Genomic DNA, 14,890 nt, shown 5'->3' with positions numbered 1-14,890 from the left:
ACCTCGCTTCCACGCTGCTAACCCAGCACCTCGCCCTACGATGCCCATTTTGCTTCGATCCCCCCCACCCGTAGCCGCAACCCGCCGGGGCAGCCGCTGCGGGGCTCCGAGGGGCCGGGCCGGGACCGCCCCGGGGGCGGGCAGCGGAGCACGTGGGGCCGGGCCGGGCCGAGCCGGGCTGGGCTGAGTCACTCCCCGCCCCGAGCCCCGCGGTGGAGTGGAGCTGCACGGCTCGGCTCGGCTCGGCTCGGCTCGGCTCGGCTCGGCTCGGCACTCAGCATGAAGACAGTGAGGCAGTGGCAAGCGCTGCTCCTGCTGGCGCTGGGGCTCACGCTGCTCGTGGTGGTGGCCGGTGAGTTGGGTGCTGTGATCCCGGGACGGGGCCGGGGTGCACAGCCCTGAGAGCGCAGGGGGACGGGTAGAACGGAGCCTGAAAGCCGCACATAACCGAGCCGCGCTATGTCCCGTGCTTGCAGGGGAGGATAAGCATGCCAGCAGTGTAAACAGCTCCTGTAAGCGGTTAATGCGGCACCTCCCCTGCGTCCTGATGGGGTGCGTGACCCCAAAGGGATGAGTGAGCGAGGAAAGGGGTGCAGAGCCATGCGCGGGCTGTGGGATGGGCCGAGGGGTGCTGCTGGAGGCTCTGCTGGGTCCGTTCTGGGTGCCCGTGCAGGCAGCTCTGACCCTGCCTCCCCCAGCCCCGCTGGGTTTTGGAGGATGTTGTTTTTGCCTTCCCGCCAGCTCATGGGTTCATATAAGCAAACATTTCCCAAAGCGGTGGCTGCTCTGTTGTTTCGGCTGCTGGCTGTCCAGTCTGCGGCAGCGCTGGCCTTGACCAGGGAAATGCACGTGGGAAGGATGGAGGTGCTGAACCGTTCTGAGAAGGCCAAGAAATAGGAGCATCTCAATCTCCAGAGGAAACCGTGACCTGTGTGCTGTGCTGCTGGGCAGGGGGCTGGCGAGGAGACACAGAACGTACGGGATAATTCTGGGAGAGGATAAGAGCCTGCTTGCTTGCAAAAAGCAAAGCATAAATCTAGCAGCGGGACCCCTCCCGTCCCAACCCTGGGGAGAAATGTGGGGAATTTTACACCGCTTCTCCTTTGCTTGCTACGTCCCACCCCAGGAACTCTGGGCTGCCGAGGAGCACACATCACAGGGAGCTGCAGGGCGCTGGCAGCGCAGTCCGTGGGACCCTCAGCACGGGGATGCATCCCAGGCCGGCGTGGGGCAAAGGTGTCCCAGTGTATCAGCCTGAGCCCTCTCCTCCCGCGCCGTAGCTCATGGCAGCACATTGATGGAGCATGAGGTCATGCGGAACGCGCTGGGCAGTGCAGGCAGCGACTTGAACCGCTGCCCAAATTTTTCTGCCTCCCGAGGCTGGGCTGAGGGAGACGCTGCACCTTTTGGAAATCGGCGTGTAACTTCGGGTCCTGCCTGGCCTGCCTGCTCCCAGTGCGCACCCTGCAGTTGTGGAGCGTTGGGAGGAGTGGGATTACCTTGGAGGAGCCCTGCTATTAAAAGACTGGTGATAGGAGCTTGCTAAGTGATAGCTTAGGCTAATGAGAGCTACGCTGCCTGCTGCTTGCAGGGCTTTCAGGTAGTGGGGGTGGTGGGTCTCCACCTGAGTTCAAGCCTTGCTCTGAGCTCAGCAAAGTGGTGGCACCAAGCGATGCACTGTTCTAGCACCTGGCATGCAGTCAGTACAACTTTCAGCCACGCTGGTGGAAATGTGCTCCGTGTTTATGGAGAGCGCTACTGTTCTGCAGCTGTTAGGGCAAAACACATTGGAGGTGGGGAGAGTTTCCTGATGCCGTGCAGCATCACACAGAGTAGGACAATTCTTCTTCCAGTGCCTCCAGCATCTGAGCTGAGGCACGTGGGCCCCCCCTACAAGGAATGTTTTGTCTTGCAAATGCTAACTTTTGTTAGGAAAACCCAGCAATGTGAGCTGCCTGATTCCCTGCAATAATCCTGTCCTGCTCATGGCACTGTGCCCCAGCCTGGCTCGCCCTGCTCCCTGGCTCAGCAGCGTTCCCTGGGCTCTGATTTGACATTCAGACTCTGTCTAACACATTTTTCTGTGTCCAAGGAGCCCTGCGTGCCTGTCCCGGCTACCTCTGTTGGTCACTGCCCTTCCTGAGATACCCAGCACGTGGGTCCTGCTGGGCTGGGCTTCTGCCAGCCTGGGATGGGGCCACCTCCACGTGAAGCTGGGGCTGTGGCGGCTGCCCAGCATTGGTTTGGCTCATAGTGACATGTGGCTTTGCTGGTAGGTGACTTCTGCAGTGTGAACTACTGTCAGAATGGGGGTACCTGCCTGACTGGCATCAATGAGACCCCCTTCTTCTGCATCTGCCCTGAAGGCTTTGTTGGGATCGACTGCAATGAAACAGAAAAAGGTGAGGCTTGGGGAGGAACCTGTGTTCCCATCACGGGTGACTGGCACACAATGAGGATGTGCTGACTGCTTCAACAGAAATGAACTGTACTGCATCCTCAAAACACTCTGGGTGCTCTTATTTCCCACCTGTGCCCAGCTGAGAATCCATTTTCCTCCGTTCTTTTTCCCCAGGCCCCTGCCACCCCAATCCTTGCCACAACAATGGTGAGTGCCAGTTGGTCCCGAATCGAGGGGATGTCTTCACTGACTACATCTGCAAGTGCCCCACAGGGTATGATGGGGTGCACTGCCAGAACAGTAAGTACAGCAGGGAACTAAGGGGACACCAAGGTGACAGGTCGGGGACCACAGGGCTCTGCTCTGGGGGATGCCGTGGCTCTGAGCTCACCTCCTAAGCCCTCCACCTCCTCTGTCTCCTAGACAAGAATGAGTGCTCCTCAGAGCCTTGCAAAAACGGGGGCACCTGCGTGGACATGGATGGTGACTACGCCTGCAAGTGTCCTTCTCCCTTCTTTGGGAAGACTTGCCATGCCCGTAAGTCCCCTGTGCTGATTCCTAGAGATCCCTTTCCATCCCTGCTCTATAGAAGAGTTATCATCAGCAGTGTGGTGCCGGTGTGCTGCACTTAGCCTGGTCCTGACAGAGGTGGAGGTGCCACCTCCTGTCCAGTACTCTGACAGAGGCAAATGAGCTCCTGGCATTGTTCCCTCATCACCTCCTCCCTTTGCTGCCATCCTCAGGCTGTGCCATTCCGCTGGGCATGGAAGGAGGGGCCATCTCTGATGCACAGCTCTCAGCCTCCTCCGTCTACTATGGTTTCCTTGGCCTCCAGCGCTGGGGGCCGGAACTCGCTCGCCTCAACAACCACGGCATTGTCAACGCATGGACCTCCAGCAACTATGACAAGAGCCCATGGATCCAGGTACTGACGGGAAGAGTAAAGCGTAGGTCTGTCTGCATCTGGATGCACACCGTGCTCACCTTCTTGTCCTCTCCAGGCCAACCTGCTGAGGAAGATGAGGCTGACTGGCATTGTCACACAAGGCGCTCGTCGTGTGGGCAAGGCGGAGTACGTGCGTGCCTATAAGGTGGCCTACAGCCTGGATGGGCGTGAGTTCACCTTCTGCAAGGATGAGAAGCTCAACACAGACAAGGTGGGCTGGGATATGGGGCTGGGTGCTGGGCTTGGGTCAGGACCACGCAGAGACCCATCCCAGCAGCATTTGCTTGACCAGAATCATATCATAGAATGATAGAATGGCTTAGGTTGGAAGGCCATTCTGTTCTGACCCCCTGCTGTGGTCTGGTTGTCCCCCGCCAGCTCAGGCTGCCCAGGGCTCCACCCAACCTGACCTCGGGCCCCTCCAGGGATGGGGCACCCACAACTCATATTGCAGACAAAGGAGCAGCACTGATTTATTGGGGTCATTTGGATAATGACTTTGTAGCTGAAACATGGTGGGATGTGGGCATGGTCTGCAGATGCTGGTGAACAGCTTGCAATGCTCTGTGCTGAGCACAAGACCACTGTGTATCTCACAGCCTCAAGTCACTGAGTGCAGCATTCTCCATTTTTTTTAATGGCAAATGCACCCTGACTGCTTTTTCTGCATCCAAGGAAGGGCTGGGAATATCTGCCTTGCTTAAACCAACAAAAAGTCTCACTCATCTCCACAGTGCTGGAAAAAAAACCATATGCAAGCATGACCTGACGGCACTCTTCAAACAGGTGTCACGTTTTGGGGACTGCAGCCATAGCTGCTGTGTTAAAAGAGTTAGGGATGCTGCCAGCTCGTGCAGTCCTCGGGTAGCCCAGCTTCCCTGCTCTGCCCATTTTGGGCACCAAACCCTGTGCTGTAGGCAGGTGGCTGCAGGATGCTGGGGGCTCAGCCCTGTGTGCTGTGTCAGATTTTCCAGGGGAACGTGGACTACGGCACCATGCAGACCAACATGTTTGACCCTCCCATCACAGCACAGTTCATCCGCATCTACCCCGTGGTGTGCCGCCGTGCCTGCACGCTGCGCCTCGAGCTCATCGGCTGCGAGATGAATGGTAAATGCCCCCCTGGGCCACTGCTGGTCCCCGTTTGGCCAGCGGGTGTTCATTCTTCTCACGGTGCTGGGAGCTTTAGGAGCTGTTCATCCCACAGCTCAGCTGGGCCGAGCTGCACTCTCACACTGCTTACCCTTCCCAAGCTGTCTCACTTCAGTCTGTGGTTTCTCATTGTTCCCTATCTGAGCCCTGACCCGGCTGGTTCTCCTGCGGGAGAGCTTAACAAGCAGCAGAAGATCAAAGTCCCGTGGGAAACGTGACTGATGATTAGCCAGAGCCCTCGGCTTGCCCCTCGCCTCCCCACATTCCTGCTAAGCACACGTCCTAGGCAGTGCCTGGCGCTGGGCTCTGAGCCACATCCTGCTGCTGCCCAGGACCGAGGTGTGTCCTTGTGCCGGGCTGTGCTGTCAGGCTGCAGCAGGAGGCACTGTGCTGCAGGGAATAGCTCTGCTATGAAAACACCGTCCTGGCTGTATCCAGGAGAGCTGGTGAGCTGCATCCCTGCACCTCTGCGGCGCTTTCCTGTGCTCCCAGGTCCTGCTGTGACCACAGGGTTGTGCCACTGGTGTGCGGGGCTCTGCTGGCTGCGGTCGGGTGACGGTGCTTTGGACTCTTTCCCTTTCACTGTCTGTATAAACCGTTGTGTTACAGTGTATTTCAACACGGCAGGTTGCTCGGAGCCTCTGGGCATGAAATCCCGCCTGATCTCTGACCAGCAGATCACAGCCTCCAGCGTCTTCAAGACGTGGGGCATCGATGCCTTTACCTGGTATCCCCATTATGCCCGCCTGGACAAGATGGGCAAAACGAATGCCTGGACAGCACTGCACAATGACCAGTCCGAGTGGCTGCAGGTGGGTAAGGGCTGGGAGGACTCATGGCACACCTCTGTGCACCCCAGCCCAACTCCTCCCCTCTGTTTTGCAGCAAGGATCGGGTCTGTGCTTCTATTCCCGGGCTGGAATGGGAACAAATAGTTCTGAAATTTCCTTCTCGGTTTCCTTTGCTCCGCTGTTTTTATACTTTTCACATGATTTCATGACATAATGGGACAAAGCTGTTTAGATATTTGTCCCGCTTTTAATTTTATTTGGGGAATGATTAAAAGCAGCTGCTCCTCAGCTCAGAGTGAACCAGCTTATCGGGACATCTCCCAGCGGGGTTGCGGTGACACTGCGCTGGGCTCTGACACTGAAGGCTGTGTGCTTGTGGACGTGTAGGTAGATTCACACGTACACCCACATGTATATAAATATGTACATGTATGTGTGGTTAGCATGGCCCTCGATGAACATAAAGAAGGAACAAAATTAAGGAGACCTTTGGCTCTTTAGCTGCGTTACCCCGCGCTGTGCCAGCAGAAGTAACGCAGTGTGGCAGGGCAGGAAGCAAAGCAAACAGCACAGAAACGATCTCCCTTGCTGCCCAAATGTCAGCCTGCATTCAGCTGCGTGTTTTCTCATCCAGAATCACTTTCCATTGGAAACGCATTTCCTCTGGGAGTCCTTTTTAATTATTTTTTTTTAAATTGGGATTTTTGCCATCATTCCCGCGTTGACCTCTCCAGCACGAGGTGCCAAAGCAGCCGCAGTGATGTGTGGGGAACAGTTCCCTGCCCTGAGGGTGCTCAGGGGTCAAATATTTCCCACAGCATTTCGTTAGTCCTGCAGGGGCAGGGGTTGGTTGAGCAGTACGCAGGGACTCAGCCCCATCTCTATTCCAGATCGACCTTCGGGACCAGAAGAAGGTGACGGGCATCGTTACGCAGGGAGCTCGTGACTTTGGCCACATCCAGTACGTGGCAGCCTACAAAGTGGCCTACAGTGACAATGGCACCTCCTGGACTGTGTACAGGGACAGCCAGACCAACAGCACCAAGGTATGGGGGCGGCGAGCCGCGGGGGCCTGGGGACACCTCCCGGCTCGAGGGCCGTGCGTAAACGGCGTCGGGGTCCCTGTGATGCTGACTGCTTCTCTCTCCTCCCAGATCTTCCACGGCAACAGTGACAACTACTCGCACAAGAAGAATGTCTTTGATGTGCCCTTCCACGCCCGCTTTGTGCGCATCCTGCCCGTGGCCTGGCACAACCGCATCACGCTGCGTGTGGAGCTGCTGGGCTGTGACGAGTAGGGGCGTGAAGGAGGGACAGCCCCATCCCCGTCACCCGGCCCACACTCTGCCCACCCCGCACACCTCCCGCTCACACCTCCCTCTCCTCCTCCCCTAATTTTGGAGGGAGGCTCCGGGCGCTGCCTTGCCTCAGGGGGTCCCCTGCCCTGCGCTGGGGCTGCAGCACTGCACTTTATGGGGCTGCTCTGGGTAGGATGCGGGGATGGCTCCTGCCCTTCTGCCCTACAAGCTGTGAGTGAGACCTTCTCTGCAAATGGATCTTGGCTGTGGGACCCCATCCTGCACGCAGGTCTTGGTTGCAGCCTCCCCTAAGCCTGGAGATGACTTTTCTCCCTTTTCCCTCTGCTTCCAGCAGTCAGCAGCAGCACCCTGCGTGCGCTGCACCGTAGTTTGGGGCTCAGCCGTTGTGGGGGACCAAACCTAACCTCTACCATCCCTCCTCCTCCCTGCATGGCCATGTGAAGGAGCTACAAACCTCAGCTCTATCCCTTCTGCCAGGCCCCGGGGCTCTCTGCGGGCTGTATCAGCGCTGCATAGTGTGAGGGGAGTGCTGAGAGGGGGAGAGGCTGCTCCTATCAGTAGTTCTTCCTGCTGCACTGATTTTGTGGCAGCTGAGAGCCCTCCCCAGCCCCCAAGAAAGCAAACCCATGGGTCTGTGGGGTCGAGTGGTGAGGGACATCCACCCTGGGCACCCTGCAGCCCAAGGCAGGGGGGTCTCAAAAATGTTCTTTTTCCCTTTTGATCACATTCCCAGGGTACCAACACTATTGTTATGGAGCAGCTGGAGGAGGTGATGGAGCAGCCCCAAAACAGAGCCCTGATCCTTTTTATATCCTGATTTTTCCCTTTTTGGGGTGGCGATGCTGGAGCTGTTGGGATGGGCAGTGGGAAAGCATTGAGCCAGCACCAGCGAGTGGGATGGCTGCTAGGAAAGTGTTGGTGGCACCATTGTCCCCGTGGACTGGTATGGGATGTGGCCACAGCGCTGGGCTGGCTTTGGGAAGGACCGAGGGGACCCAGGTGGCACGGCCTTGCTCCAGGGTGTTGTTGACAGTATTAAAACTGAAACTTTGGGTTGTTGCCTCACTGCTCTGTGCTTGCCGTCTCTCAGAGGCATCCCTCCTGCCCTCACACACTCCTGGCTCCCTTCCTTTCTCCAAAAAACAGTACCAAGGCTTGTATACATCCACCCCCCGGCCTCCACCCCATCCCAGCTGCTGGAACCTGTGCCTGCAGCTGGCCGAACGCAACGCGATGGGACGTGGGGATGGGAAACTACTATCAGCACCCCACGCCCTGCGCATCCTCCTTTGGCTTTGATCCTGGAGCAGATCTCCAGCTTGGAGCAAAACCGCTCTCAGAGCTGCAGCTTTGAGGAAGCTGTGGCCAAACCTCCTGGGCATGGTGCTGGATGGGGGCTGCTGGTTGGGATCCCACGCTTGGGAGAGGAGGGGGCACTGGGGTGTGGTGGAGGAGCTCTACCACTGAGTAGGGTCCCTGAAGCTGATAGGAATGGCCCAGAGCCTCCTGCATCCCTCCATCACCTCCTGCATTCACCACAGCCATGGCTGGTCGGAGACAAATAGCACCCAGAGCCAGAGCAGGGGGGACGACACTCCCACCCAGACGTGCCCTCCTATCGCCGGGAAGCAGCAGCAGAGATAAGGGCAGCCTGCTCTGAGTCTGGCGAGACAGCTCTGAGGTAGGGAGGGCTCTGCAGGGAGGGCAAAAGGAGCCAAAGCCACATATCACTGCAGCTGTCACCACTGCCCCACTGAGAGGCTGAGCCCTTCCCTGCCCCACAACATTTCCTTCCTCCTGCCCAGCACCAGTGCTGCCCTTGAGGGCAATGAGGGCTCCCTCACCCCATGCAGACCCCCACCCCTGCCCCTCGGATGCTGCTCCTGGAGGCAGGAAGGCTGGCACGCTGCGGCACCCCACTGCCCGCCTGCAGGAAGCAGCCGCAGGACAGCATCCTCTCACCAGCACCAGGAAACCCAGCACTTCTCACAGCTCCTTCCATCCTGCAGCAGATCTGGGTTTCCCTCCCCACTTCCAGCCTCAAGTGTGGGTTCCCGCTGGAGCTGCTGGCAGAGACTGAGCCGCGTCCTGTGCAAGCAGCGTTTTGCCAAGAAATCCCCCTCCAGGACCAGGTCGAAGCTGCCATTCACTGGCTCTGAGGTTGAGCAGCTGAGCTGACACCTTTATGGCTCTGTTTGATCCATCCCCAAACACCTGCCCATCTCACACACTGCTGGGTTGGATCTGCGCTGACCCCACAGCGCTGCCCCACCCGCCTGTATCCCTGGGGAGCTCAGCTCCAAGCCCAGCTCCGGGATCATCCTCCAAGCAGCGAGGATGGGGGTCACAAAGCACCCTTCTCCCAGGGAGGGCTCTTTGCGGGGTGCTTTGGGCACACTGCAGCTTTTTCTTCCTCTGGCAAACAATGGGGTGGCAGCGCCAAGGAGCAACGTGCCCCGGCGGGAGGGGACCGTGGTGTGGCTGCAGCACGGGGACACGGTGCAGGGAGAGGTAATCACCCCATTGTGGGCCACGGGACAGCGCGGCGTCGTGCCGGCCGTCACGCACCGGGGAGGCCCCTCCATGGGGACCCTGTGGCAGTGCCACGTGATTCAGTGTCAGAGAATCATAGAAGCATTAAGGCTGGAAAAGACTTCTAAGATCATCCAGTCCTGTTATCTGCCTACCGCCAACACTGCCCACTAACTGTGCCCCCAGCATCCGAAGCTCAGCTGCATGCATGGCACCCACACTCTGTATCTCTGTCCCTCGATGAGGACGGCTGAGCAGAGCTGTGAGACGCTGTGCGTCCCAATGATCCCAGCCACGCTTCCCACGGGGACAGAGCCGCAGGAGACATGGCTGATAGCACCGTGTCCCAGCCCCTATCAGCCCGCTCCGGTGCCAGACGGGCTCAGTGCCTGCAGGATGGGGTCGGCGGATGCTTTATTTTCACACGCGGTGTTTTCTTTCCGGTTTGACGCCATCCTGCGCGGTGGGGCAGGGTGCAGGGGGCAGGGAGCAGGGAGCAGGGCCCCGCGCCTCATTTCCTCGCCGTAAAACAACAAAGCACAACAGGGTCAGGGCACACGCGTGGCCCCGAGGCCTGGCAGCATCCAGCCTGGCAGTGGCTCTGGAATTACGTGGGTGATGCCCTGACAGAGGGGTGCAGCCGGATAGTCTAAAGGTTTTGGTACAGACCTCCCAAAGCCACCATCCTGGAGCTGCTCGTGCTCGTGGCACTCCTGCAAAGTGCTTGCATGGCACTGCCATTGCCAAAAGTTGGTTCTGGGGTGGGATGCAAGGTGCTCTGTGGCAGTGTGTGCGGCTGTGAGTACGGCATCACGGGGCTCACCCCAAGATTTCAGCATCCCCAATGGAGCACGCCTTTCCCCTCATCTTCTCTCTTGAACCAGGCAATGCTGGTGAGCAACGCATCATGCAGAAGCATGCAGTGAGGGCACACGGCTCTGGTTGGGTGTGACAGGCAGGCAGGGGTCTCGGGGCACCCACCCCTACTCCATCCTGAGAGCAGGGGGTTGGGAATAGCGTGTGTTTCCCTTTAAGAGGCAGGCCCTGGAGCTGCTTCCTCTCAACCCTGAGAGTCCTAAACACACTGCATCTGCCTGCAGCCTGCCCGCTGCCTGCTGCTGCTGCCCGCCGTGAGTGGGGCAGGGGATGGGGCTGGGGACGGGGACGGGTGGCACATGGGGTGAGGCACTGTGTGGGATGAGGAGGGACGGCAGGGACAGCATCACCGCATGGGTGCTGGGCATCGCTGCTGGACGTCGCCGTGCTCCACGCCGCGAGCGCTGTGAGCACGGTGAGCACCACGCTGCCCAGCGTAGCGGTGGAGGATGCTGGCACGCTGGCACATCACCACGCCATGAGGTTGGGGATGCAGCGGGGTGAGGTTCAGGTGTCCCCAGCCCAACGTGTGCGGCTGCGGGTGCTTCGTGCCCGTCCCAGCGCCCTGTGCCCGCAGCACGTGGCTGTGTGTGTGCATGTAGCGCACAGAGGTGGCACCGGGCTGATGGGGTACCATCCCATCCCATGCTGGGAACATCCAGCTGCGCTCCCCCGCCCTGGTGGCATGGCCGGAGGTCACCTCTGTCCCCTGCACTGTCCCCGCTGCGGACTCCGGCACTCTCTTGCAGCGCACCTAAACCTCATCTCAACGCGGGGTGCGGATGTCAAACCCCTCCTTGCAGGGGCTGAGGGAGGCTCCGTGGGTGCCGGGCCCCCTCTGCCGGCTCCGGGGAAGCCTGCAAGCCCCGCTGCCCGCCCTGAGTGCCACCCTTGGGTGCCAGCAGGAGAAGGGCTGCGGGGACGTGGGGCACCGGGATTCTCCTATGGAATGTGGTTGGTGTGTTGCATGGGGACACGCCTCTGCTTGTGTCCTTGTGTGCCAGGGAACGCTGGCCGTTTTGGGGTTGCCCTACAGCACGAAGAGTGGCTGGTGTGGGGCTGTGTTGAAGAAACTTGGGTGGTTAACCGGCTGTGGAGGGAACACTGGTACTTTTCTAGGCATTGGTAGGATGAGGGGTAATGGCTTCAAGTTGCCACTGTATCAGGGGGAGTGTCAGGACAGATGCTAGGGAAAATGTATTACGTGAAACTGTGGTGATGCAGTGGCACAGCTGCCCAGGAAGGTGGTGGAGTCACCGTCCCTGGAGATGTTAAGAACTGCGGGGATGTGGCACTGAGGGACGTGGTGGGGATGGGCTGATGGTCATACTAGGTGAACTCAGTGGTCTTATCCAACCTTAACGATCCTATGATTCTGTGAAGGCCCAGGGTCCAGCCTCATTCCCCAGCCATGCTGCTGCTCTCACTGCTCCTCAAGGCTGCCCTGCTGCGGCTGATCAACTCCTACCACCCCTTCTACAACGGCTTCTATTACAACCACGTCATGAATGACGATGATAACGGGCACGAGAAAGGTACCACGGGCTGAGGGGACTGGAGAGTCATGGCAAGAGGCTGAGATGCTCCCTCCACCTCGAGGAAGGGGATGGGACCCACATGCTGGGAGCCTAGAGGAGCACAGGGAGTGCTCACGGGATGCTGAGGCAGCTGAGGAGGTGGCTGGAGGGAGGGAGTGGAACAGCTGCAGGGAGAGGTGAGGACCATTCCCTCACATCTTCCCTCCTTGTCCCCAGTGATTGATTTCAATGGGGTCAGGCTGGTGGTGGAGACCTCCAAAGACCCCATCTATAGCTTCAGCGGTGCTAATGTCACCCTGCCTTGCCACTACCACCACGAGCCCGAATCTGAGGCCAAGCACAAGATCCGCATCAAGTGGTCCAAGCTGCGAGATGACTACACCAAGGAGCAGGACGTGCTGGTGGCCATTGGCAAAACCTACATGGCTTTTGGGGACTTCCGAGGCCGCGCTCACCTCCACCGGACCGGACAGCGCGAAGCCTCGCTGCTCATCAGCGATGTGCGCCTGCAGGATGATGGCAAATACCGCTGTGAAGTCATCGAGGGGCTGGAGGATGCCAGTGATGTGGTGGAGCTTCGGCTGCGAGGTGGGGGCTGGCCAGCATGGCCCTTGGGTGGCAGCAGGGCGGGTGGGTTGGGAGAGGCTATAGGCGGAAAGAGGTTGGGATACTCAGAGTGATGCTTTGGGGCTTAGCGGGGAGCTGTAGGCTTGTGTGTTCCTACGGGCCAGCCATCCCCACGACAAGGGTTTGGCCACCTCCCTGTTGGCATCCTTGATGGTATTCATCACAGAAAGGCTTGGGTTGGAAAGGACATCTAAGATCACCCAGTTCCAACCCCTGCCGTGGGCTGGTTATCCCCACCAGCTCAGGTTGCCCAGGGCCCCTTCCAACCTGGCCTTGAGCACCTGCATGGATGGGGCACCCAGCTCTGTGCAGCCTGTGCCCCCCTGTCCTCTGTGTCCCTGTACCCGCAGACCATGTATTCCCATGGCGATATTCCACCCCCTGAGACACTGTGTGTGTGCTAGGACTGTGATCCATATGTCCCTGTTACCCTACTCTAAGCATCCCCATCCTCATGCGCACCAGTGCTGTCCCCATGCGTGATTGCACGTATCCCCAGCACTGAGCCCCTCTGTCCCTGTGCCACCAGATGTCGCTGGCATCTTGTTGCTGGTGGCTGCTTGCCCAGAGCGTCTCTGTGCTGCTGGCCGCTCTGCACCCTGGGGTGATTGAGTTTGACTTTGGGGTGGGTGGGCGTGCTGCCCTCTGAGCACCCCGTGTGCCCCCAGGCATCGTGTTCCCCTACCAACCACCCCGCGGGCAGTACAGCCTCAACTTCCACGAAGCCGAGAGAGTGTGCCAGGAGCAGGGTGCCCTCATCGCCACCTTCCACCAGCTCTTCCAGGCCTGGAGCGAGGGGCTGGACTGGTGCAATGCAGGCTGGCTGGCCGATGGCACCGTGCATTACCCCATCCGCCTGCCCCGCAAACCCTGCGGCGGGGTGAACCTCGCCCCTGGCATCCGCAGCTACGGCCCCCGCCACCGGCACCTGCACCGCTTTGATGTCTTCTGCTTCTCCTCCACACTCCGAGGTGGGTCCCCACGGGGTTGTGCCACGTGGTGGTGTCCCATGTCCTTCTTATCCCTAAGGATATGGTGCGCGGCGATGCTGCGGGTGATGCTCAGCCCCATGCACTTCCCCCCTGATGCCGCTCTCCTTCTCAGGTGAGGTTTTCTACCTGGAACACCCAACCAGAATGACGCTGGAGGAAGCCAAGCAGGCGTGCCTGGACGCTGGCGCAGAGATTGCCAAAGTGGGACACCTCTACTCTGCGTGGAAGTTCCACGGCTTGGACCGCTGCGATGCTGGCTGGCTGGCGGATGGCAGTGTCCGCTACCCCATCGCCAAGCCCCGTGCCAACTGCGGCCCCGCGGAGCCCGGCGTGCGCAGCTTTGGCTTCCCCAGCAAGGGCAGGTTTGGAGTCTTCTGCTACAAGGAGAGATAAAGAACGAGGAGGGTTCCTACCCGGCCTGAGGATGTTCCCATCCCAACGGTGCCTGGCCTTGGGTGTACCCAGGGCTGTTTTGGGAGTGACTGGGTAGGGGGAAACTTCTTTGGTTTGAATTCTTCTTCCTTTATGTTTTACACTTTCTGAATGCAGCAGGAGGCTGGGCTGGAGCATCCTGCTCTAGAGCAGGGGACTGGCTCCACATGGGCTACATGCAAGGACGATGGCCCCTCTCCCTCCATCCTAGTTCCGTGTCCCTGACTGCATGGGACCAGGGCATGGAGTAGGCATCTCCCCTACAGCCCAGCCCCGCTGCATCCCATCCCTGCTGCAGTCTCGTCCCATCCCACTGAAGGATGCTGCTGTGCCTGTCCCCGTGGTGGTGCTCGTGCCTTATATCCATGCACCCCACACCCGGACCCCATTTGAACTCTGGTGCCTTCTTCTTTCAAGTGTTTTGTTATGAAAACGATGATGTATTTTCCTGGACCTCTTCTAAATAAATCAGTGGAGAAAGCCCTGGAGCAATGTGGCAGTGTCCCCACTTCTGTCTCAGTGTGAGAAATGGAGAGAAGTTGGGGTCCCCCACCAAGACACCCAGGGACGTGCATGGAGCAGAGAGGAATGTGCCATGCACGCCTCATCCTTGGCTGAGCCACCTCATAATGAGTGCAAATTGAACCCTGATCTGGAAGGCAGAGGGTGAAGCGTCTGCTGGTAGTGGGTTTTCCTGCTGTTGGGTTTTAGTTGGAGTGTGTTCCTGGGTCTACCCCCTCCTGAGCACCTCCTGCTCCACGCCGTTCCCATCTGCATTCAGTGCCAGGGGTCCCCCCGCCCTTCTGTCCACACAACCCCCCTTTGGGTTCCCTTCCTTCCCTGCTACCCTACCCCACTCAGCCACCTCCCTCTGCCCCCCAAATTAAAAAAAAGAAACCACAGCGACCCTTTCCGATTTCGCTCTCTTTATTATTTATCACTCTTTCAAAATAGGATATGTTCAAAAAATATAAATAGGTGCAGGGAACGCTGGTGCCCCGCACGGTCCCCTGGAAAGAGCACGTCGTCCCGGGATGGGCGCAGCGCTGTGGGGCGGTGGTGGGGGGCTCTCAGCCTCCCCCCAATTCCCCCCACCGCAGCCCCCGGCCCTCCCGGTACATTCACTGCCCCTCTGCCCACCCGCCCCGACGCGCCGCAGCAGTAGGATTCTGGAAAAAAAACATAAAATAAAATTAACCCCAAAAGGTGCTGCTCACCCCGGAGATTAAATAACAGAAATAATTACATTGTTCGTGGATAAAATCAGGAAAAAAATAATCATCT

General features: G+C 58.9%; 2 protein-coding genes across 4 annotated transcripts; both read left to right on the top strand.

Annotated features, from left to right (window-relative positions):
• Positions 1 to 230: 230 nt before the first annotated feature.
• Positions 231 to 7,674, top strand: MFGE8 (milk fat globule EGF and factor V/VIII domain containing). Of its 2 annotated transcripts, none has more exons than XM_042824732.1 (10): positions 231 to 352; positions 2,277 to 2,402; positions 2,576 to 2,701; positions 2,825 to 2,938; positions 3,145 to 3,326; positions 3,403 to 3,558; positions 4,313 to 4,457; positions 5,109 to 5,311; positions 6,181 to 6,336; positions 6,445 to 7,674. In XM_042824732.1, exons 1-10 carry the CDS (start codon positions 280 to 282, stop codon positions 6,586 to 6,588), a joined length of 1,425 nt encoding a protein of 474 aa, XP_042680666.1. In that variant the 5' UTR covers positions 231 to 279; the 3' UTR covers positions 6,589 to 7,674. The 2 variants fall into 2 exon arrangements, with proteins under 2 accessions (XP_042680666.1, XP_042680667.1); XM_042824733.1 differs by having other exon boundaries at positions 232 to 352; positions 5,127 to 5,311.
• A 2,541-nt stretch (positions 7,675 to 10,215) lies between these two features.
• HAPLN3 (hyaluronan and proteoglycan link protein 3) lies at positions 10,216 to 14,072 on the top strand. Of its 2 annotated transcripts, XM_042824486.1 has the most exons (5): positions 10,216 to 10,271; positions 11,401 to 11,552; positions 11,772 to 12,143; positions 12,851 to 13,153; positions 13,287 to 14,072. In XM_042824486.1, the coding sequence occupies exons 2-5, from the start codon at positions 11,429 to 11,431 to the stop codon at positions 13,565 to 13,567; spliced, it is 1,080 nt and encodes a 359-aa protein (XP_042680420.1). In that variant the 5' UTR covers positions 10,216 to 10,271; positions 11,401 to 11,428; the 3' UTR covers positions 13,568 to 14,072. The 2 variants fall into 2 exon arrangements, with proteins under 2 accessions (XP_042680420.1, XP_042680421.1); XM_042824487.1 differs by lacking the exon at positions 10,216 to 10,271 and having other exon boundaries at positions 11,339 to 11,552.
• The last annotated feature ends 818 nt before the right edge of the window (positions 14,073 to 14,890 follow it).

This window comes from Centrocercus urophasianus, unplaced genomic scaffold (genome assembly GCF_019232065.1).
Source record: "Centrocercus urophasianus isolate 14NV4802_14NV808 unplaced genomic scaffold, USGS_Curo_1.0 seq_23, whole genome shotgun sequence".
NCBI lineage: Eukaryota > Metazoa > Chordata > Aves > Galliformes > Phasianidae > Centrocercus > Centrocercus urophasianus.
The sequence above is the reverse complement of the archived record's forward strand: the minus strand, read 5'-3'. Positions and strand labels throughout refer to the sequence as shown.